The following is a 24154-nucleotide window of genomic DNA, read 5'->3' as shown; positions in this document are numbered from 1 at the left end:
AAGTTAAGTTTGTATCAAAATATGTAATTAACAATGCAATATTATATATCACACTTTACTCTATATATATATAAAGTATATAAGTAGGGGTAGTACATATATATAGATATAATAATTTCCTTTTCATATAAAGAAAGTAAATAGAAATAAACAATCCTTTTAATTATATATATTATATATACACACCTTATTAAGTCTGCTCAACATATATAAAGCTTTATTTAGCTTTAAAATCTTATTCTTTAAATTATTAAATCCTTCTAATAAACTTAATAATAAGGATGTATTAATATTGTCTTATATAAACGCTAATACCATATTAATTTTATAAATTAACCAGTCATTTTAAAGAGCTAACATAAATAAGAACTTCTAAACCATTAATTTAACTATTGATATATATATATTAATATAATCTAATTCATATAATTGTTCAAATCCTTTAATAACAAATCTAACTTTGAATTCTATAAATTCATTTGAATCCTTAATCTTATATACCTATCTAGTTTTTAGGGTTTTATTATTATTCGAATTATCAATAATATTCTAGGTTTTATTTAATTCAAGAGTATTGATTTCATAATTTATAACTTTTAATCAGTATTCTTTTTCTAATAAATTAATAGCTTTTTTATAGGATTTTAATTCGATTAATATATAATCTAACTTACTAATAATGATCTTATTATTAATTTTAAGCCTAATATTAAAAACTAATTAAAAATCTCCTTAATCTATTTCGATATTCACCCTCTTATTAATTGAATTGAAATATCCAGAAAAAGCAAGTTCATCATATAATAAAACAGTCTTTCCGTCTTTATCGAAACCTTTATATTCAGATACTATACTCTAAACTCGCTTAGATTGTTGTATTTCAAAGTCTTCTTCTTTAGATTCTTCAATATTAAATTCACCAATAATAAATTCACCAAAAGTAAGCTTATTAGAATCGATTTTTATACAATCTAATATATCATTATTTTCATTGTTTTCAATATTTTCGTTGTTTTTGACTGTTTCAGCCTAAAGCATATTAACACTAATAGAATCGTTTTCTTCTATTCTATTCTGAATAAATTGAAAATCAGGACTTTCTTTTTCCAATAAGTTTAAATCTTAATCCTTATATTTATCTGAATACATAAGATCTTCCTAAATATTTACATTTCTAAAACTAATCATTCTTTTATTAACTAATATATAAACTAAATAATTATTCAACAAATCAAAACCTATTAATACATCTTTTCAGGCTTGAAAATTCATTTTTTTATTACAAATCTCTTTATTATTAATAATATAAATAAAAGAGCTTAAAACTTTAATATAATTTAGATTAGACTTCTTATTATATATTAATTCGAATAATAATTTATTAATAAAACTATTATAGGTTTTATTCTTAATATAAACTATAACTTTAATCAAATATAACTATAAATAGAATAAAATATCTTTTTCCTTAATTAAACAGATTAATCTTTTAACTATATATCTGTTTAATATCTCGGCTATTCTACTTTATAAATAAAAATATAAACTAATATATTCATATAAAATCCTATGATTTCGAATAAAATCAGATTATTTATTCAATAGAAATTTAAGAGCATTATCTAATCGTAATATTTTAAGACTAATATTGAATTGATTTCTAATTAGATTATAGAATTCTATTAGAATATCATATGCCTATAATTTAAATTTGATTAAATATACCCAAATAATTCTAGTAACTTAATTCGTAAAGATTAAAAAGTATTTTTCACTTTTAATCTCTATAATTCTAAAAGAACCAGTGATATCTAAACTGAATTTTTCGAATTTAAAGTTTATTTCAAAACTTATTGAAAACTCTTTGCTTATTTTCTAATAAAATTTGTCGAATTTATAGGATTCATTATTCTCTAAATCAGATTTAGATTCATTTAATTGAATATTTAAGGATTTAATAATATAATCCTTATTTATATAATCTAGTCTCTTATGAGCTAGATTAAGATCGATTTTATTTAAAAGTAAATTCGATCCTTAAATTGATTCTTCTTTGAATTCAAGGGCATTAATACTTTCAAGGTATTTATAATCAATCTTAAAATTCAGATAATATATATCATTAACTTATGGAGCTATTGTTCGTATATTAGCCTCTTTATAAATAATATCGATTTTATCTTCTAAAGAGATAATATAATTAGTCCACCCTTTTTTGAACTATTTTATTCGAACTAATAAAAGTTAAGGCTATATTCGATATATGATATACTCCTTATAAAATCATTTCGGATTTATTAATTAGAATAGAAATATCTTCTATATTATTAATAAGAAGCTTTTCTCTATTAGCTATAATGATAAAGTGATTGTTTAATGATTTATAATTTATAAATCATTCTTTATTTAATGAATAATATTCTATAGCATTTGAATCTAATATAAATTTATACTTAGATTTACGAATTCGATTGACTAAACCCATGAAGTGATTTACCATTATTAGTTGCTTATTAGAAATGGGTTTATTCGAATCTTTATTTGAATCTATATTAAAATTCGAATTAGATTGTTTCTTATTTTGATCCTTATTATTTTTTAATTCAAAGTATTTTATAAAGCATTTAGACTCTAAATGTTTTTTCTTATAATAGTAACTATAATGGGGAGCTTTCTTAAAGCTAGCTTTATTAATATTTAAATTGGTATTAGACTATATTCTAATTTCTTCTAATATTAATTCAGAAAATAATTTGTCTAAATCAATATCGTCTTGATTTTTAGCTAGTTCTTCGTATTTTCTAGAAACGAAACCATTGAAAGAGCTAGGTAAGCCTCTAAAAAGAAATCATGTTATAAAAGCTTTAGAGATATTATATTTTATAGATTTTAAATAATTATATAATAATTAAATCGAATTAATATATTCGTTTATTTTCTTAGAATTGATATAATTAGATTCTATTAATCTATTTAGATATTTTTTTATTAATTTAATAAAAGATTCTTCAAAAATCATATTAATAAATTCCTATTGGCTTTTAATTGTATTTTTGTTCTTAAATCTTTCAACTAATTTAAAGCTAATTATAAATTTAATAGCTTCTAATACTTTTCTTTTATTTCATTAATATTCTAAAACTCTTTTATTAAATTTAATAGCTAATTTAAATGAATAAGTTTTCCCTATATTTTCATCTATATAAAAAACTTTGTTTGATAGTACTTCTATACCATTAATATATGGTATAAAATTATTAATTTCAAGGTATAATTTAGCTCGATTTACCCATTCAATATAATTGAATCTACCTTTTAAAAGGTCAAATTTAAAAACTATATTAAATACCATTTTAAATCTTTATATTAAATTATTTAATCTTAAAAAGATGTTTTGAATTTATATTAATTTTAATGAAATTAGTATTAGAATTTGAATAAATCTAGTAACAAATTCGATTTAAAATCGAATTTCTAGGTTGAGATCGATTAAACTAGTTACCTTTTAAATTAAATCTTTATCTTATTCTGTATTAATAAAGATTAATTAAGCTAGGGTATCTTAATATGAAGAATATTAATATATTATTTGTTATAAATAGTTTATAGTATAAATATATCTTTTAGAAATCTAATTTTATTTACTCAATTAGGTTTAGCTTTAGGGACACAGGTTATAAAGTCTATTTATAAGTAATTTTTAATATAAATTCAATTAAATTGATTCGAAATTTTGATATTCAATAGTTTAATAATTATATATATATAATATATAGTTTTAAATTAAGCTAATTTCTTTTTTAAATTAGTTTTTAAATTAGCCAGACTTATAATTTATTGAAGGTAATTTTTCAGAATATAATAATAATAATAATATTTTAATAATAGTAAAAGATTTAGTTATTTTAATTTAAAGAACAAATTGAATATAATATAAGAATTGAATTAAAGATAAATTATAAGAAAGAGCTTAATTAAGCTGAATTTGCTTGCTTTTTCCTAGGTTTTCTTTAAAGAATATCTTAGGTTTATATAGTTTATAATGAAATTCTAGTAGTTTTTATGCTTATAAATAAGATCGATTTAAATCGAATCTTATAGAATCATTTTATATTATAAAAGAAAAATATAATTAATTAATTTAGTTAATTTATTAACAATCTTCTATATGATTCCATCTTATTCTATTTCATTATAAATCAATTTGATAAGAGATATAGCTATATTATAATATAATAATATAATTTTATAATATAAAATCATATTATACTTATATTATTAATACATATATAGCTTGATTAGTAAGATATTAATAAGTGATTTAGTATACTTATTATAGAATCTCACAATTCATACAATTGGATACACTTAAACACATCACATAGTCAGCGTAGCTTAGCTATAGATAGACTGAATTGATTAAGAATTTACTACTAATACACTACATACCATTCCACTGTCTATTTCCTAGTAATCCTCGCTATATTAGTAATTCAAACCCTTACTTTTTATCTCGCTTGTATTCCTAATGATTTACATTTATTACTAGAGAGTTAATACATATCTATCTATCTATATATACCTGTCTATCTACACAGTCATAAATATCCCTAGTTCCCTATTAAATCCCTGATTTTAAACTTGAGAGTACTTTCATCTCCAACCAATGTTTTTCCTCCCTGTTCCCTATGACCTATCTTTTTGTTCTTTTATTTCTGTTTCTAATCTCCCTATATCTCTATATCTCTATATCTCTATATCTCTATATCTCTATCCCCCCTTTTCCTTATCTTTTCGTATAAATAGAATGTGATATACTTAAACTCTAGGGTTATAGATGGAGGAGTATAGGAGAATGAGGAGAATGGGTGTAACTATAGAAATATAGTAGTGTGGAAGTGTGGAAGTGTGGAAGTGTGGAAGTATGATTGAGTTGAGTTGATATATGTTTTATATATGATGTATGTGCTGTTGATGAGACAGATATCATATTAGGAGAGACAGAAAGGGAGAGAGGTGGAGGGAGAGAGGGAGAGAGGGAGAGAGGGAGAGAGGGAGAGAGGGAGAGAGGGAGAGAGGGAGAGAGGGAGAGAGGGAGAGAGGGAGAGAGGGAGAGAGGGAGAGAGGAGAGGGAGAATATGATCAATGGTTTGCATCCAAAGAGTTTTGAGTTTTGAGTTTTGAGTGATGAATAAATAATGAATAGACGGATCAGATAAGCTGAGCGTTTTATGGATTCAAACCTTAGGGGGGCAAAGGGAGAGGGAGATTGGAAGAGTGAATTAATGTATATACATCGATAACTAGGGGTTTCGAGGAAAGATGTGATTGCAAGGACGGATAATTTGTTCTGTACGACAGGTGAGAAAACGTGAATTGTTAATAGATAGACAACATGAGATTCTCTATCCTATCTTTCACTATCTCAATATAATATCTCAATGCTCTACGCTATAAAACTTCCAGTTCAGCCTTGACATCTATCGTCCTTCCTGGAAAAGACATCTCAGCTCGCTCTATCATAGAGCAACCCTATCTTTCTTCCACACACTCTCATTTCCCATTGCGTCCACAATTCATCTAAACCCATATCTCCAAATCCATATTTACATTTCTCCGCATAGAGAAATGACGACAGGTAATTGCGGAGCATCCTTTGAATTCGTACGAGTGTTTTCCATTTTACGAACAACGTCCATTCCATCGACTACTTTACCAAAGACGACATGTTTATTATCGAGGAAGGGAGTTGGGACTGTGGTTATGAAGACTAGAGGAATATTAATGGGTTGATTTGGGTATGGGTGATGAAGTAAAGGGGAGGAAGATGCAAACGAGATGTTAAAAGATGAGATGACTTACATTGAGAACCATTGGTATTTGGACCAGCATTCTATACGCGTATTAGTTTCATGTCCAGCTTCAAGACTACCAGGAGACTCCGGTCAAAACATACCGCCATAGACAAAAGTCCTGGTTCCGTATGCTTACGAGTAAAGTTCTCATCATCGAATTTACTCAATCCATAAATACAAGTAGAACCCGTACCATCACCATTCAGGAAATCACCACCCTGACACATGAAATCCTTAATCTAGATACCATGTTAGAAGTGAACCAACCGAAGAGGGAGATATTCATACAATTCGATGGAATTTACTGCCTTTGTAACCTTGCGGTCTACCAAGATGATTTTTGGTTTCCCCCGTACAGAATTGACGGAAATTTTCGGCCGTCTTGGGAACTACATCGGCGAAGAGCTCAAATTGGATACGACCGAGTGGCTCACCTAGTCGTTGTTAGAGATTCATGTCCTATCTCCAAAATTTGAGCGGTTCGAAGATAACACGTGATGAACTTTACTGAACAAAGAAACAAAAATCCAGTTTCTCAAGCTACTAGCTGGAAACATCGGAAGACTCCTTCAAAAAAACAAGGGGAGTGAAGCACGTGGACAAAATGAGCAAAAAGACAAAGAGATCAGCGATCACACGATTTGATGTGGAACGACCCGGTACTTCGGAATGCTAACATTTAGACTCTGCCGTTTCCGTGTTCCAAGATATGCATGAAAGTAGTATGGTCTCTGGATGGATGGATGGATCATGCCGTGAAAATGACTAACCTCCAATGGTGATATCAAAGAAGACTCTATTTACATATTTGTCAGTACATTGTGATCTTTTCCAGACGTTGAAGGTTGCATCAGTTAGGTATACGAACAGAGGGTTCCCCGACGCGGGTAACTGAGTTGGTGGCATATTTTAAAGAACGTGTGGGTGTTTGGTGTGTTGAGATATGCCGAAAGAGGAAATCTTTCTGGTTAACTCCGATTGTTCAACTGCAAGCGTGGATGTTCGTTCTCGAATGGTATGCAAAGGTCGAAAGCGTAAGGTTATTCAATACGGTGCGTGTATTGGAGGGCAATCGGGAAGTGTAATCTTTGACAGGGTTTATTGACAATAGATCTAGAAGTGTTGTGGGCAAATTAGAAGCCGGATGATTAGTGAGGAGATAAAGAATTCCTTATCGAATCAAAAATCTCGAGAATGATTTAGATGATGTAAGTAAGGTCAGTTATTAGATGGTCACCTAGGTGTTAGGTTTTCTGTTGTCAGGTGTTAATCTTTACGCAGTATTTAAAAAACACGGGTCATTCCTTAAAGAAAAAAAAGATCTCTCGGCAGACGAGATTGATCGTCGCTGTGTAGAGTTTAGCGTCATGAATCATGATACATCTGCAGAACTAATTCTAAAGGCGACAAGGATTTTGCGAGGGGAAAATCAGAAAAGCTTGATTTCTCATCATAGATCATGATGAGTGGATGAATATATCCACTGCTGGAAAATACGGCACAGATTGGAGTCTCTTGACTGGAGAGAATGGAGAGGAGAAGAGGTAAGGTAGAGGATACTATTTCGTGGCATGGAGGTATCTTTTCACCGTCACCAATCATCAAGAATCATTACCTACCCATGATCTAATACTCAAGAATCAAGACTCTCGGCCAAAAGTTTATTGTTCCTTTCTTTATGTGACATTGCTTGACATTGCTTGACATTGCTTGGCCGCTGGCTGTCGTGAGAGTAGGATTCTGACATGTACCTACTAGGTATGCCAATCGATCAATCGTTGGCTGCATGTATGAAAGTGGCCATACGATACACCAGCCAGAGACATACAAACGAGAAGAGAACCGCGTTCAATCTCAATTTCTTTGAGCTTGGGGAAGGGGAAGAGATTCATTGACAGCCAAAAAGCAGACCACTTCACAATGAAAGAGATTTAGTATCGGAACGATCAACACGAGCGAGTGCATGCATATCTTCAAACTTGTGATGTACTGGTGATGTACTGGTGATGTACGGGTGATAAGTATCATGGGATATCACTTCACTCTGTCATCTTCCAGTTTTCGATAGGTAGGAGGTATTCTTGCATAATGGATCAAGGAGGGATGGTTTAGTATCAAACTCAACGTGCTCCGAAATCCCCGGATTGATACTATCCAATGAGATCGGTTCGGATTGTACTGAGACGGATGTTGTATGCATGTACTGAATGTACTGTAAATTGTAATCCCATCTCTTCGCAAATGTTGAGCGGAAAAGAAGGAGACCCAATTGTCTCGGATTTAAACGTTTTTGGAAAATTGTGATCGCTTCCGGTCTATCTATACATACCTACCTAGTTGATGAAAATCTTTTGGGAAGTGAGAACATACATGCACACACCAGAATCGTAGTTCCAAAACCCATTAATGTGGATGGATGCATCTAGAGTAACCAGGAGAATTCCGACTTGTGTATCTGATCAATGGATATCTAGACTTCATGTGGCTTACCATTCGGAATTTGGCTTGTCCATTGCAAGTTGCAACACCATCGATGCTTTTCATCAAGGCCAATCATTTCTTACGGATGGCCGTTTGCCGTAAAGCGTTACCAAACTTGTGAGGTGTAGGTAGGACCCGACTGGTCTTTTATTTGTATATGGAAGTGAGATGATGAAATGTATTTCAAATACTTGATGGTGTGGGAGAGGAGAGGAGAGGAGACGAGAAGAGAGAGGAGAAAAGAAGAGAGAGGAGAAAAGGGAGGCGTAAATCGAAGTAAGCGTGTGTATCTATTTATTACTTACTGTGGCTGGTTACACTATACCTGGTGTCCACGGGTACCTACTAGAGAAAATACCTCACTCGCCTCACGCTTCTAATCTCCATCTATTAGAGATATTTATATTATGGCCATTATAATAGCTATAATCATTACCACGTTGAGCTTCGTAGAGAGTTGTTGGGTTTATGATTGGAAACTTCAAATCTTCTTTATTGCTATATTCTACCGGTATTTTTATTAGTCATCTCATCTCTATTTGCGTACTTGTAAACCCATCTACCTCAATGGTAATATTGTTTACACTTTACTCGTATCGTAATAAGATCTCTGTCATCTCTTTCAAATACTGTTACGAGAATATACGACATATGATATTTGAGTACTTTGATATTCCTAGTCATTCTTTGGATCCACTACCTACCTCTATTCACGTACTCCGCCAAAAGTAATTCAAAAACCTGTCTGTACGCATTCGGGAAGTACCTTAATAACTACTAGCTAGCTAGGTATGGTAGGTATATGAGGAGCTATGTATGGATGTACCGTATGTACCGTATGTACCTAACATGTAACTATAATAAACATCGTTTGTTATAATTTAATTCCCTCATCTACCTATCAATCAACCGATAATCAAAGAGCCTTCACATATCACTCCAATTGTTAACTTATATTGGTACTGTATCGGCATCGGCAATAGTATCAATATCAATATCTGTTTCCGTTTAAATCTATTCAACCTCTTCAACCTATTCAATCCAGTCCAATCCAGTCAAATCCAGTCCAAATATCTAAACAAAGACTCAAGCACGCGAGTACTCTTTGATCATTGTTATCACATTACCCATTACCATTACATCCTGACTCGATTTTGAGCCCCCGACCATCGATTCGATCAATTTTCAGCTCGATTTACAAATAATTGTCGGTTGCTTTGACTTCCTCTTTAGCCATCTTTTTTATTGAATAAAAATCAGAAGAATTTATTAGATCTCTTCTTATTGAGCCAATTCCAAGTCCAAGTCCAAGTCCAAGTTCAATTCAATTCAATTCAATTCAATTCAATTCAATTCAATTCAATTCAATTCAACTCAACTCAACTCAACTCAACTCAACTCCAACTCCAACTCCAACTCCAACTCAAAGTCAAAGAATTCAAAAGGTATGTTTCCAAGTGATATTCAAAATTCCCCTTCTTTTCAATTGATAAAGATATATCTTTTTACTTGTTTTGTTACAAGATCCCATTTATCATCCATTCAAACTTGCTAACCCCATCTTTTTTCTCCAGCCTTCGCCCTCTACGCCCAGTTTTTCTTACTTTATCCACCAAGACAGCCTCTCGATTTCATCCATCCATACATCTATCTATCCATACATCCATCCATCCACCCCCCTCCCCATCTCCCCCAATCCCCCATTAATGCACATTGTCGCACCAAGGAAAGGACTCGTGTGAATCGCTTCAACTTTACTTTACTTTACTTTACCTTCTTTTCCACCTCTCACCTCAACCTTTAATACTTACTCACTCTTATCAAGGAGATTCCTCTTGATCATTGAAACCTAGGAAAAGATTGGTTGTAATGAATTGAACATTAATCAATACTTTCAAATGATCTCGGTAAAAGGATTTCTTTGATTCATTCACGACCACCAACTGAGGCATTCAATAATCTCATCCTGTATTGTATTGACCCACCCACACGACCTAACTCTGCGAACGTTAGAGGGTCGAATTGCGCTGCACAATTACAACCATACAACACATCACGCAACTAAAAGATGGCGCTAGTTGGTGGAATGGTAGAGGCCATCAAGATCGTCGGGAGGCAGACGACAATCTCACCTTCGTCAACAGCAGCAACTTCGTCCCCGATCTCATCAACCTCAGCATCTGCTACTCCATCTACAGTAACAACTTCCAACAATAGCAGTAGCCCGACTAGTTCGCCACTGTTGTTCTTTGTTGCGCTGGGATTTGGTGTCGTCTTTACAAATTTATGGTAAGTATCTTGAGGGGTTCGAATGTCTGCTTTTTATCACTAACCCTGACGAAGGATTATTGTTGGTGTCAAATATTGTTTTCGATACAATGCTAGGAATCGGGCTGCGCGAGAGATGGGTGAGAACCCAATCAATCTCGATAATATGCCACCCCGACCACACCGAAGGCGCCGGGAAAAGAAGCTTATGACCATGGACGAAGTGAACGAGCGATTTCCTTTGACGAAATACAAAACCTGGGTAGCAAATCGAGCTAGCGAAGGACTACCAACTAGTGGGGGCGTTACAGCGCCGCCAAGCAGAGCTGCAAGCGTGGCTGAAGTGGAGGGTGTAGAGCCATCTTCCCCGGTGGGAACAAAGCATTCTATCAACACCAGGCCAGCCACACCCACTTCGAACAGAGATGAAGCAGCACCATCATCGCCAGCACATACCCTCAGAGGTGGATATGGCGACAGAAAGAGTATGGATGCAGTAATGGCGGAAAAGACACCTGTAACGACCGAGGAGCGTAAGGAAGAACTACATCATTTGGAAGAAGTTCCAACGAGAGCCAGCACAATCGATAATAAGAACAACACAACAGTCGAAGACGTCGAGGATGATGATGAGGATGATCATATTCATACCGCCGTACCCCCAGAGCTCTTGAACAACCCAGGAGATTCATGTGCTATCTGCATTGATTCTCTAGAAGAGGATGATGATGTTCGTGGTTTGACTTGTGGTCATGCTTTCCACGCCTCATGCTTAGATCCATGGTTGACTAGTCGTCGTGCTTGCTGCCCACTTTGCAAGGCGGATTATTTCACACCGAAGCCTCGACCTGAAGGTGAGCCAGAGCCTGAGCGACACTCACGTAGAGCACACGCCTCCAGGGCAAATATGCCCCAACAGCCACAATCAGCTTGGACTGGAATTCGAGGTATGCCAGGAATATTCGGAGCATCCGCTAGATCGAATGCAGATACCCGAAATCGTGATGAACGACAATCTAGGCGGGCACGCCCGGCTCAAGCTGGACCGACGAGTGTAGCGGCCGATGGAGGAGCACCCGACGTCACCACTGCTCCAGCAGCGAGTAGATGGAGGCCAAGAATACCGGCGGCTTTCACCGGAATCCGCATGCCTGGTAGTAATAGAGCCACAGGAAATGCTTTGGAACAATCAGCCAATGCTGAGCCAACCCCTTCTCAACTAGAAGCAGGTCATCGTTCTACTTGAATTGGGCTTCAACTGGGCCATTAACTCGTCGATTGAGTACGTAAGGGGATTATTGTGAACATCCCAGTGATATCATTGGCATTGTCACCGTGAGAATTGACTGACATCGTCTAATCACGATTACATACCTACCAAACTATCCCTAATCTCTTGCAACCATGTCTCAACAAATATTTTGCAAGTCACCTCCCATTTACTGACCTTTCCCACCAACCCACCAATCCGAAAGCGTCCATGCCCCAATCCAGCGAACGATCTCATCACATCCTCTTTTTCAGTCCTCCCAATACTCAATCTCGATCCGTCATATCCCAGGCATTGTACATACATTCAGATACCAAGACACTCGATACATCTCAGTATTCAAGCTAGTCTTCAGAATTTTCTTGTCCGTCACAAGTCTCTCATGATGTTGTGCTCTTTTAGCGAATGTTTATCCTATCTTATTTTTATTTTATTTTTCTTTATCGACAAATTTTCGATTGGCTTCGGCTTTTGATTCCGGGTTCTGGATGGTATACATGGTTGAGGCCATATAAATGGGATGGTGGGATGGCTGGAAAGGACAGGATGGGCGGGAATAGGTTTTCAAAGGAAATTTGAGAGGTCGATTCCGGGGTGTTCAGGGAGGTGACTGATGAATAAACGAATGAATAAGGAGGCAGGCGGGACACATAGACCGATATTCTTTCACTTTTATCCAATCACATGGGATGTATATGGATGGATGGATGGGTGAGTGGGAGGCAGGACTCTGGGGCGTGTTGGGATTGGAGTCGACGGTTGCAAATACAGGACTGGCGGACATAGTAGTGCGGTCGATCCATTACATACAATAGCTGATACCAAAGAGAGAAATAATCACACTTATATATCGTTTTTCTTGAACATATTTAGATTGAATGTCGCTTTGAACTGTCGTACGACGCTCTGAATTACAGGAAACGAATCGTGGTTCAGGTTAGAATTTAACCGAAATGTCTAACAAGTAGACAGAGGTGCTTCCAAATACAGAAAATAAGAAAAAGGAAACCCAAAATGAATAAACTGTGAATATTAAGTTAAGTGCTTGACTACCTAAGTACCCTGCTATGCATTCCATAAAAATGAAACTGACACGCGCGCCCGATATCTTTTAACATACATCCCCTTTTGCATGCATTCTCATGGTATTTTCTTCCTCCCCCACACTTCATTTTCATCTCATGGATCATATCATATCATATCAAATCACCATTTCCAGAGACAAGCCTCGGGAACGATTAATTATTAGACCTATAACTCCTCTTCAAGTTACCTTCCATTCCATCACATCAGCAAATCTTCAATTCAATCATCTTCCTACACGAATGACACCGGCAGCGATGAGTTGTTGGATCTTAGATCTGATTTGTGGATTCTTCATGTGTTCTTGAAGAGCGGCAGGGTCGTTTTGAGCTTGTTGGAGAATGCTTTGCATGACTGGATCACCCATAATTCTTTGGATCTGTATTGGTTGTTAGTAACACAGTCTCAAAAGGATCTACTTTTTAACTTACCTCAGGGTCTCTTGAAAGTCTCTCCTTAGTTTGTTCCTCAGTCTCATTCTCTCTGGCACTGTACATGGCAGTAACAGCCTTCTGCTGCTGCTGCTCAATTTCTCTAGCATTGGCCTTGGTAACATCAGCCTCGCTAGCTTCGTTACAGGCATCAAGAGATTTGGAGTAGTCTCTCATGCCAAAGTATGCTTGTGCTTTTCGGATGTATGCTCTGACGAACTTAGAATCCTTAGAAATAGCCTTGTCGCAATCTTCCAAAGCAGAAGGGAATTCAAGAAGCTTGATGAAAGAAGCTGCACGGTTACTGTACCCTCTTGGGTCCTCTGGAGCACGCTTAATCATCTCACTGTAAGCCTCGACTGCTCCAGGCCAGTCTGACTCCTTGAACTTTTGGTTTCCGAGCTCACGGGCCTCTTCAGCCTTTGCTGGGTCGATATAAGCCTTTCTGGCACTATCAATCTTATTCTTCTCTGCGGCACGGAGCTTGTTGACGACGTCAGGAGTACGATGTTCGGTGAGCGACTTGTTGTAGTTCTCAATGGCTTTTGGCAAATCTCCCATCTTCTCATAAGAAGTTCCGATACGGGCGTATGATTTAGCGATCATCTTGAAATCGGCGTAAATTTCTCGTCCCTCTTCAACAGCCTTCTCACATGCCTTGATAGCCTCTTCATACTCTCCCTTTTCGAAATATGCAGCACCAAGATTGTTGAGATATGTGATATCCTTGTAGGTTTCCCAAGCCTTGCTGTAATGTGCAATTGCCTCATCAAAGTTCTTCTTCTTGTACTGTTCGGTACCAAGTCTCTTTTCCTCATCGGCCTCGGCCATTGCCTTCTTCTTTTCGGCAGCCTCCTCATCCTCTGGCTCCGGTTCTGGCTCGGTCTTGGCCTTCTTGGCTTGTGGTTCTTGGGAGCTTGGACGTACATCTGGCATTGCGATATCCTCCTCAGCCTCCTTAGGTGCAGAAGCACCCTCAGCACCTGGAGCGCCACCGAAAGCACCCGAATCTGCGAAAGACATATCGACACCCATAAGGACACCTAAGACTTGAATCATACGTGGATCTGAGAAAAGCTCTTGAGTATTGCCTGGGTTGGACTTTATCTGTTGAAGTTTTGACATGAAGGTTGGGTCTGAGAGGAATTTGGCGGTCTTGGGGTTTGCTGCTAATTTAGTGATGAGTTGAGGATCACTGAACATGTTTCCTAGTCCTTCTGTTGGATCACCCTTTACACCATCTATAAATGCTTTGTTAGCCAACCGTCTATGCAACTCTAAAGTTTCCCAAACCCACCTGCTTTCGCCTCTGCATCGATAGATTTCTTGACTTGTGCCAAACCCTTGGTAGCAACTGCGTAATTTGCATCAAGCTTCAAAGCCTCTTCATAGGCATCGTGCGCTCCCAAAAGATCTCCCAAACTTTGCTTAGCAGTACCAACTCTGCCCCATCCCTTAGCCCAGTCAGGCTTAATACTCGTACACTTTTCAGCATCCTTCAAGGAGTTTTCAAAGTCTCGTTTTGAAGCATATGCAGCAGATCTATTGGAGTATAGGATGTGGTTTTCTGGTTCGATTGCAATGGCTTCGGTGAATTTTTCGCTGTGAAGTCATTAGTATCATATCTTCACATACATTTTTATCCCACAAAACCCAGTGCAACGATATCATAGATAGCTCTTCGGGGTTATACAGCCTTAGAGAAACAAACCCAAGGAAAACTTACACAGCCTCGTCGAAATTCTTCTCTGCAATGGCTTTATTGCCAGCAGCTTTTAATGCGTCCGCCATGATATGTGAGAGAGTTATGAAAGTAGGAAATCAGAAAATATGATAATTAGAGGTCAAAAGTAATGCTCAAACTCAAATACTTAAATTATAGAGTTGAGTTGGGGTTGGACAAGCATCTCTTTATTTTCCCTCCACTTGTTTCCAGAGCTTTCGATGCCCGCCTCAAATGGTCCGAGCTTCTTGTTCAAATCACATGATTGATTATTTTTGGGATGGTGGGGGAAACAAGGCTAGAGCAAGGCTATCCAACATCTTTGACTACTCCTAAGGGTCTAGATGTCTAATGTCTACAATGATCTGTCTGATGAGTCTATTATACTGTTTTTATAAAACATACACAGTTAACCTTTTCCTTCAAAGTCTACTTTAACATTTTACATCTCTAAAACAGGGACTATTGCAATCTCCAGACCCCTAGCCTAACTTAGAATTCAAGCGTGGTATTTGATGCAAGCTTAAATTAGATAGATGCAAATCAATCATACATAGACTTCTGTCTGTCTTTCTTGACCGAAGTTTAGAACTTCAACTTTCGAAATCCTCAAATGTTTGACATCCAGAATTCAGATCTTCTTTAGAATATACTTTCACTACTGTTTCTCCAGAAACAGTAAACACACAACTAACACATTACGAACATGCAGGTATCAACATTCATTTTTAATCTTATTATCATTGCCGCCTCCTTTCCTTTATCACCACCCTAATTTCATGCCTTCCCAATGTTTCATTCCATTTTAACAACTGGCACTTCTCGAAAATGAGTAAGTAACCAGTTCATGAGAACTTTGTATCTCCCGTCCCATCTCCCCATTTCATATCCCACAAATATATACACAAGTATGAATAACCTCCTCTCCTTGATCCAGTGACCTGAAAGACTGAACTGATGAAAGTCCATCCCGACTCATTCTCATTCCATCCCCAAAATAAAACTAGCAATTATCTTCTCATTAATGATTCGGCATCTACCGTATTATGCTGTATGCGATTCAAACTCTGAGTCAAAAACAGAAATGCCCAGCTAGCGTTTAGGCAGGCAAAAATAAAGAAACCCCTCCCCCAAAAAATAACATAAAAAGGTATCCATCAATAATGCATGCGTGTGTGAGAGGTTTGCCACCACCTCCAAAAATATGTGCCCATTCAATCAATTCAAATCATCAATTGGTGCGCTCGTCTGATGGTGCTTTATCGTATAACAAGAAAAAAGTAGAAAAACACAAAAATGTTGAACGCAAAAGGGGTAAAATTCCAATGCAAAACAACAGAAATTGGGAATAGAGCGTCAAGCGAAATGAACCATCCATAGCTATGCAAAAATGAAGCAAACAGGAAAAAAACTAGATAAACAATGATAGGTGAGTAGTCCTTGCATGAAGAGTTGCCCGGAAAATCCATTAATAATTGGACGAATTATTATGAAAAGTCGTCATCTCCACCACCTTCTACATCAAGGACATCAACTCTCAAGACTAATTCTTTGGTTTCTCGGGCAATTTCGAACGCGATAGGTGGTAGGCTTTGATTCCAAGCTCGCCATTCTGCATCGCCTTCGTCATCTTCTCTTCCCTCAATTGCAATTTCTCTGCCCTCTTCGCCTGCAGCCATGATTTTCTCTCTGCACGCAGAAAGTTTTGTCAAGACTGGTTGACATTGTGAGCGAAGAGCTGGATTGTTAATCATGGCTTCCTCAGTAGAAGCAACAACTTCACCAACGACACTGGCGATTGCGTCAATCTGAGTTGAAATAGCATTTATGCCGCCTTCTGAACGAATAGAAGAGACTAGAGATTGAATGTTCTGGACTAAGAGCGCCGTTTGATCTTCTAGATATATCTGCGAAGAGTGTCATTAGCATAAGTCCCTGGAGGACGATTTAGTTCCATACCTTGAGGTCTTCAATATCACTATCTTGCGATCTGAGGCCAAACCCTGCCCCCATTGAAGCTGGCAGGGGACTTGGAGGACCACTTGGGGGACCTCGGGGCGCTTGTAGTGCCAGTGGAAGTGGCTTCGCGCCATTAACAGGCTCGACGCCATTAGTCATTGGACTTGAAGGATTTTCTCTAGGACTAGGTTCAGGTGCATTTAAAGTGTCCTTTATAGAATTCGTGGGAATGACAATTGACTCGCGAGGAGAATTGATTGGACTGTACATAGACGAATTGGTGCTAGCACGATTATTTCCTAGACCAAGGAATGGGCCAGGGACGTAGTCATCAAAGCTTTCCCTCGGTAAGTCCTCGCTTTGCCTGCTGAAACTGTCTAGACTTTGACGTGGCGAATCCATGCTTTGTTTGCTATTACTCTTTAGGGGATGAACGTTCTCGATTTGTGGTTGAGGGGCTTCTTGTTGTGGTGGAACATTCTCTTGCTTTGCTTCACGTGATGCGAAGAATCCAAAGAGGCCTCCAGTGGAAGGCTTGGTTGTTGCGGGCTTAGGTTCAGCTGCTGTTGCAGACTTGGATGAGAAAAGCCCTCCGATGGTAGAGGGTTGAGTTGATACAGGCGCAGGTACTACCAGATCATTTGAGACTAAAGTCTTGTCACCATTATCTTCTAGCTCTCCTGCAGGCGTAGGTCTGATCTTTACCGTCCGGACAAGCTCGACTACCGCCGTGGTAAGATGAGAAGCGGCTGCATCAAGCAATGAAACAGGCGAGAGTCCCTTGGCCCCAGCAAAATTCTTGGATGCGGTGATCAGATTATTTGCTGTCGCCGAGAGTCTAGACTTAAGCTTGGCCTGCTTCTGGGCTAATTCTGCACTACTTTGTGGTGCTTGATCGATATCTTGAGAGATTTGTCGCACATTGATAACTACATTCTTCATGTATTCAATCACCTTTTCGGGGTCGCTGGATCGTGCAATCTGTAAAAGCTCATCAATCGAAAGTTGAAACTTAGTAATATGGACATCCTTGATAAGACCACTCTCTGCCGTAAATCCAGTGTCTTTTGCATACTTGGCTGCATCTTGTATCGATAGTCCAATTGAAGATGCTCTCAAGGTGCGTAGCTGCGTCTTTGTTTTCGCATATCGATTTCTCCATTCCTTGACTTCGTCCTCTAGCTTGTTGACCATGGTCTCAAGTTGCTCCTCGCGTTCATAAGATGCAGTACTTCGTTCAGACAACATCCTCATTTCACGAAGGAACTCCTGGGCTTCACTTCGAACGTCCTCGGTAATTTCTTCTTGCTCTCTGAGCTCAGCTCTAAGCTCTTCGTTTTCCCGTTGCAGATCTGCGTCGCTGGACCCCATGCCTTTACCAGCGTCTACAAGAGCAATTTGAAGCTCTTCAATCTGAGTCTTTAGCTCTCTATCCGAGTTGGCTTGTGATTCCCGTGCTCGGTCAATCTCTGATTGTAGAGTGTCGTTGAGATTTTGTGCATCCGCAAGCTTGTTTTCAAGATCTATTCTAAGGTCTTCCCAATCCTTTCTTTCCGCGTCTGCCGATGCATCCCTTCCCCTTTGCTGATCCATAACAATATTAAGTTCATCATCCTTTCGTTTCAAGTCGTCTTCCATAGAATCAAGTCGTTCTTGAAGCTCTGCAATTTGGGATTGGTATTCATCGATAAGTTTCTTATCGGTCTGCAACGTTAGAATATAATTAGAGAGAGAAATAGGCGTTGATCTTACCTCTGAGCCCCCAATGCTTTTCTTACTCTCTCGATCTCTTGCAGCTCCCTCCAATCCGAAAGCATCCCCATCATCATCATCATTACCTTCAGGCCCGCTCTCATCATCTTCAACCATGGTACTCTTGTTCGGTACAATCGTGTTGCTTTGAAAAGTTTTTGGTGTCGGTCGGCCGTAATCATTGGGTGGTATACCCGGTGAAGGTGGGATACCCAAATTACCATTTGGACCATTTGGACCATTTGGCGGCGCCATCCTTGACCCATTGCGCGATTCACTTCTCTCACTTCTTCGTTCGCTTCTTATTGAATAGGGACCTATAGAGCTGGCGTCTGAAGGTCGGCGCATACGACTTGGGCCTCGAGGTGGCATATCTACAGGTGTGCCATTCCCATTCCTACTTGGGGGTCCTCTCGTAGATACAGGACTACCCATACGACTTCTATCACTAGCAGTGAATTGCGGAAACCTTCGCTCCAATTCATAAAACACATCTGTAGCTAAATCTCTAAATCTGGGCGGTGGTAGCGTAGACAACTTCTGGCGGGCCTGATTTCGTTTCGGGTGGAACGTGTTTTTCGGCAACAAGTACGGCGGAGGTCCTTGATCATTTCTCTGTCCAGTGGGAGTCCTTCTCCCTGCCTGCTGCCTTCGTAGAAGTTCATCAAATACATCGGTACTAAGTTCCTGAAATTGAACAGGAGACAACCGTAGCAACTTGTCTCGCGCTCTGTTGGGTCTAGGATTCCCCTTCTCATCTCTCAATGACGCTGCCAGGTATCGTTTCAATGAAACGTAGTGCTCTGATAGTAAGGCTTCGAATTGTTCATCTTTCTTATCCTGCCCACTTTCGCTTCCTGCGTATAACCCTGTGCCAATACTTGAACGACCAATGGAGCTTGGAGGAGATGGATTGCCAGGGCTGCCACCAGAAGGACCTCTAGATGGGAAATCTCCCCCATTCATTGTACCGTTTGATCCGCTCGATATCGGCGGTGAAGCAAGTTGTCCACGATTCATCTGGTAGGGCGAATCGTTATCGTCTTGATATTTTTCAATTCCTGACCATTCGTTGTTGCTTCCTATTGAAACTGGTGACAAAGGTCCATTGCGATTGTTCATCGTAAAGTCGCGGTTATGAGTGGAATGAGCAATCCTTTGGACTCGGAGAATCGATCAGCGCAACCCCTTCGATTGTTGAAAAACAAGAGCGAGACACCTCGAACGCTTGATAGCTGACGGTTAAGGTGCGAGAGAGTGATATATCGTGTTATGTGATCAACACATGCGATGCGGACAATTTCAGGCTGGAACAACTCAATAGTCTCCTTGAAACGAAGTGAATTGACGAGGTCGTTCGGTCAAAGCGAGATAGCGAAGCTGAAGGATTGGAAAATCGGGGCAATTGGAATGGTGGTATTTTGAGGAATGAATTCGTCTTGAAGTGGTAATGACTGTGTAACTGAATTGTTGTACAGCGACAATGAATTTACCTTGAGCAGGCAGGTAAGTAGGTAGACGAGGAGAACAAATAAACTCTGATATGACGTTTCTACAATTGATTCTAGAAATCGCAACTCATAGTTTAACTTTTTTGCAAGAAGAACAGAGAATTTTGTTTGTGCGTAAGAACGAACGAACGAACGTAAGTACCGTTCCAATTCGAATGCAGAAAGTAAAGTGGTGGAGGGATAGCTGGCTGGCTGGCTGGCTGTTTGGCTTGATGCAGAGAATATATCCTGGGGATTATTATTTTTCTCCAGTTGTCCCGCCAGTCAATCAAAATAGGTCCCAAAGTCTCAAAAGATACTTTTCTCTCCTGAATCTTGGGTTCACCAGGTTCAACAGGTTCACTTTCGCGTTTAGGCTAGTGGTAGCTGCCTTTTACGGAATTGAATGTGGTTGGTTTGATTTCCAGGAACGCCCGTCGCCCAGCTTCTAGGGGATTTATTAGATTGGGTCGTGGGCGGGTATTGATATGGAAGAGAAGGCCGACAAAGATTCGATACTACCTTACCTGTGTAGTCAGTCGATCGATAAGGAAATGGCTTGAAATTAGGGGAAATTGAGTTTTGGGATATTGATCAAATTGGTTCCATATGTGGAAAGCTTGAGATTGCATAGAACGCCAGGAAGAAGAATGATTTGTAACTTATTGTTAGTAGATACCTATATAGAGTAGGTAGAATTTCCATATTCCATAACCTTAGTTATGCTAAAATAGTATTTTCCCATCCACGAATAGCGGCGTCAACGTACGAATTATGTCATGGAGACGGTGATGCAAGACAATTCAAGGCGAGACAGAAATTCTAGGCAAAAGGCATCTCCCCAACTTCCCGCTCTACACTTCAGCTCATCACACCTCGATTGTTCAGACCATATTGACTCAGAGTACTGAGTAGCTACCGAGTAGTCCCTAGGTAGTTATGCAGTAGCTATATAGTACCGCTTCTCGAGTATACGATTATACGAGTGATTATACGAGATAGATATATTTATCACCTTGACATCATCATAAATCATCAACCTAAAACCATGTGATTACATCGTAAGTACCTAGGAAAGCAATGGCAATTCATCAAATGCGATGATGTATACCGACCGACCTCATATAGTCAGTCATACCTCCAAATCCCTAAACCAGGAAAATGAGAAAAGCAACCTCATTTCCCTCGCCAGCTCCAGCGATCACGAGCAAGGGGAACCCGCCATACGCGGCCTCTGCTTGGTCAATCCACGCAGTAAGGTTACCTTGTTCGGATTAACTTAATTTGTGCATATGTGAATATACGGAGTACAGCTTTTGGTGACCACTGACGAGATAGGTATGCACTCTGTAGATATTCCTAAAAATTGGAATCATAATGAATTCAAGTGTTCGTTTCTATCACTTTGCATTCCAGCTACATAGTGCAGACCTAAATATATACAATATCACACATTAATCCCAGTGTTCCCAGTGTTCCCAGTGTTCCCTCCCTTAAAACAACAAACCTCAAACCTGTCATACTCAGTCACAAGTACAAACCCAGAATTCCCCCGTGAAAAGAAAAGGATAGAGGAGAAGGCGTGTCGACTGGTTTCAAAAAAGGTCTCTGCGAAAATGTCGCTACATAGTATGTACATATCTAACATACCCGCTGATTCGACTTCGACTAATCCGAGTTCCAATCTTACAGCATACAGAGTAGAGTCCTTTTCTGCTTCTAGATTCATCCCTTCGTCCATAAATTCTAGACTATGGACTCTGGAGTAGAACTTTGAGAACTTCGTTAGCCTTTTGTCGTTTTCAATCATTGGCCCCCATACTCATCAATCTAATCCCAGCATATCAATTTCCTTGGCCTGTCTCTTTATTTCCCTTCAAGAACCGTTCAAGCACAGCCATGTTTTACTTATTAATTTCAACGGGTTCTGTGTCACCGGTCATTAGTATGTGAGTAGCTCATGCTAGGTACGAATCTGAACAATGCATTATGCGATTGCGAGTGATATCAAGTATTTTGCTCCTCTATCTTTATTTCTAAGAAGATGCCTCATTTATATCATATCCCCGCCCTGAACGCCACAAGAAATGGGTATACCCTCGTGATCTCAACGCCACTATAAGAAATTCGTAATGCAAGTGTTCAAAACCATGCCAATGTCCATACTGCTGGTAAATTTGGCCATCTTTCCTGCCACTCTCCGATTATTTCCGGTACTCTTTCATCAAAACCGGCCCTGCTATGGGCACTACCACTGTCAAACCCGGTAGGATTGAGTTCCCGTTCCTCGGCAGCAGCTTTGTTGAGGGAATCGGCAAGGTCAAGAATTCCCCTGCCGCCGACTAGAGCCTCTTCATGATTGTCTTTGATATCAACATTGATGACATGCACTGGACGATTCAATGGGGAGCCACGATTGAGGAGGTCATCCACGACAGCATCCCAGCATCTTTCTTCACAAGTAATAACAACGTCAACGACACCCCCTTCTACTCCCTCGGCACCTTGATCTGTATTATGCTGTAGTCTTGGAACACCGACCTGCCAATCTTGCCATCTCTCTGGCCCCCATTTTACTGATCTATTCCTCCCAAGCATATTCAAGATACCATTTGCGCGATAGAGACGCGGATCCTTAGATTCGAGTTCTTTATACATGCTATCATACGAAGTCTTGTTGAATTGGTAGACATTAGGTTGTGTTATGGAAGGTCCTGGTAATCTAACTAAAGAACCCGTTCCAAATGATATTACAGGGTAGTGAGCAGCAGCGAGACGTAGGTGTGATTCCATGGATCTGTGGGGGAATCATGTTAGATACAAACTAGAAGAAATATGAGATATGTTGAATGTACCTATTATTGTTGCTGGCACAAACAGTGCAGAATTTTAGTTTGAAGCCTCCCGAATCTACTCGTTCACCATTTGACGCGAACTGAGGTGTGCTACCGCCATTGGCAGTCGATACTGGAGCTTGAGACATGATCGAGGAGGAATTGTAGTTGTTGTAAAGTTGTTACAATCCCGATATTTGCGGGGATAGAAGAAGTTCGGCCACCTTTCGTCTCGACACGGGGTTCAAACTTCCAATGGTACCGAATTCAAGTTGTGGATATTACTGCAGAAGCTATGTTCAAAGTCAGCTACGTGTCAATAGACTACAATGTATGTGATCGTAAACAGATTGATGTTGAAGAGCATTCAGATATGTTAAGTTGCGTAAATAAAAATTGTGTCATCAGTTTTTAAATAAGACAGCTCCAATAATAGTAATCATCAGGTTGCTACAGTGGGATGAGGGAGGGAAGAAGAAAGAAGGGCAAAGAAGATATTGGCTCCTTTCAAGATATTGTACATACCACACATTTCAAGTTCTACTGTAGAGTTTCAAGTAGAGTGCGAATCGCAAGAGACATTGATTCAAGTCAAATCAAGAGTGCTGTTGACGATGGCGGTGTTGTATGATTGATTGCAATGTTGTGCATGTACAGCGCAAGACATTGAAGAGCTTGAAAGCTTATTAATAATGAAGCTAAGAAAACTTCTCGGTTAAAAGAGGGAAAAAGTAGCCAATGAAATTGAATTCTGTTGAATAGCTTTGATATCCTGCTTAGCTCTCACGGAGAGTAGCACATACAAGGTATATACCTAGGTATTGTCGCATCCAACAAGATTAACCAACTGAAAAGCACATGCTGATCAACTACTTGCAGCCTGTGGCACTTAGGTGCATGTTTACATCAATTTGGTGTTTTGTTCTCAACATATGATTGGTTCTGCTGCAAGTCTGAAACGTTGAAACGGAACTTGGGAAAACCCGATCATTACCTGTTACCTACTCT

General features: G+C 38.6%; 7 protein-coding genes across 7 annotated transcripts; 2 read left to right on the top strand and 5 right to left on the bottom strand.

Annotated features, from left to right (window-relative positions):
- Window positions 1–5355: 5355 nt before the first annotated feature.
- Window positions 5356–7100, bottom strand: EAF01_002424 (uncharacterized protein). The gene is made up of 6 exons (XM_038910676.1): window positions 6724–7100; window positions 6626–6651; window positions 6144–6289; window positions 5957–6094; window positions 5863–5893; window positions 5356–5770 (listed from the first exon to the last, which is right to left on the bottom strand). Exons 1-6 carry the CDS (start codon window positions 6759–6761, stop codon window positions 5607–5609), a joined length of 543 nt encoding a protein of 180 aa, XP_038773598.1. The 5' UTR covers window positions 6762–7100; the 3' UTR covers window positions 5356–5606.
- An 802-nt stretch (window positions 7101–7902) lies between these two features.
- On the bottom strand, window positions 7903–8412 carry EAF01_002423 (uncharacterized protein; the record flags this gene model as incomplete). The annotated part of the gene is made up of 3 exons (XM_038910675.1): window positions 7903–8170; window positions 8226–8310; window positions 8346–8412. 3 exons carry the CDS (start codon window positions 8410–8412, stop codon window positions 7903–7905), a joined length of 420 nt encoding a protein of 139 aa, XP_038773597.1.
- Window positions 8413–10404: 1992 nt separating this feature from the next.
- On the top strand, window positions 10405–11850 carry EAF01_002422 (uncharacterized protein; the record flags this gene model as incomplete). Its single annotated transcript, XM_038910674.1, has 2 exons — window positions 10405–10625; window positions 10680–11850. 2 exons carry the CDS (start codon window positions 10405–10407, stop codon window positions 11848–11850), a joined length of 1392 nt encoding a protein of 463 aa, XP_038773596.1.
- Window positions 11851–12768: 918 nt separating this feature from the next.
- EAF01_002421 (uncharacterized protein) lies at window positions 12769–15280 on the bottom strand. Its single transcript, XM_038910673.1, has 4 exons — window positions 15115–15280; window positions 14686–14990; window positions 13389–14629; window positions 12769–13336 (listed from the first exon to the last, which is right to left on the bottom strand). The coding sequence occupies exons 1-4, from the start codon at window positions 15177–15179 to the stop codon at window positions 13184–13186; spliced, it is 1764 nt and encodes a 587-aa protein (XP_038773595.1). The 5' UTR covers window positions 15180–15280; the 3' UTR covers window positions 12769–13183.
- A 1318-nt stretch (window positions 15281–16598) lies between these two features.
- Window positions 16599–19944, bottom strand: EAF01_002420 (uncharacterized protein; the record flags this gene model as incomplete). The annotated part of the gene is made up of 3 exons (XM_038910672.1): window positions 16599–17018; window positions 17071–18774; window positions 18823–19944. The coding sequence occupies 3 exons, from the start codon at window positions 19942–19944 to the stop codon at window positions 16599–16601; spliced, it is 3246 nt and encodes a 1081-aa protein (XP_038773594.1).
- A 1471-nt stretch (window positions 19945–21415) lies between these two features.
- Window positions 21416–22265, top strand: EAF01_002419 (uncharacterized protein; the record flags this gene model as incomplete). Its single annotated transcript, XM_038910671.1, has 3 exons — window positions 21416–21566; window positions 21777–21941; window positions 22063–22265. The coding sequence occupies 3 exons, from the start codon at window positions 21416–21418 to the stop codon at window positions 22263–22265; spliced, it is 519 nt and encodes a 172-aa protein (XP_038773593.1).
- Window positions 22239–23789, bottom strand: EAF01_002418 (uncharacterized protein). The gene is made up of 3 exons (XM_038910670.1): window positions 23672–23789; window positions 23168–23439; window positions 22239–23109 (listed from the first exon to the last, which is right to left on the bottom strand). The coding sequence occupies exons 2-3, from the start codon at window positions 23293–23295 to the stop codon at window positions 22455–22457; spliced, it is 783 nt and encodes a 260-aa protein (XP_038773592.1). The 5' UTR covers window positions 23296–23439; window positions 23672–23789; the 3' UTR covers window positions 22239–22454.
- Window positions 23790–24154: the final 365 nt, after the last annotated feature.

This window comes from Botrytis porri, assembly GCF_014898465.1.
Source record: "Botrytis porri strain MUCL 3234 chromosome Unknown BPOR_003, whole genome shotgun sequence".
Lineage (NCBI taxonomy): Eukaryota > Fungi > Ascomycota > Leotiomycetes > Helotiales > Sclerotiniaceae > Botrytis > Botrytis porri.
Note: the sequence above shows the minus strand (reverse complement) of the source record. Positions and strands in the feature narration are given on the sequence as shown.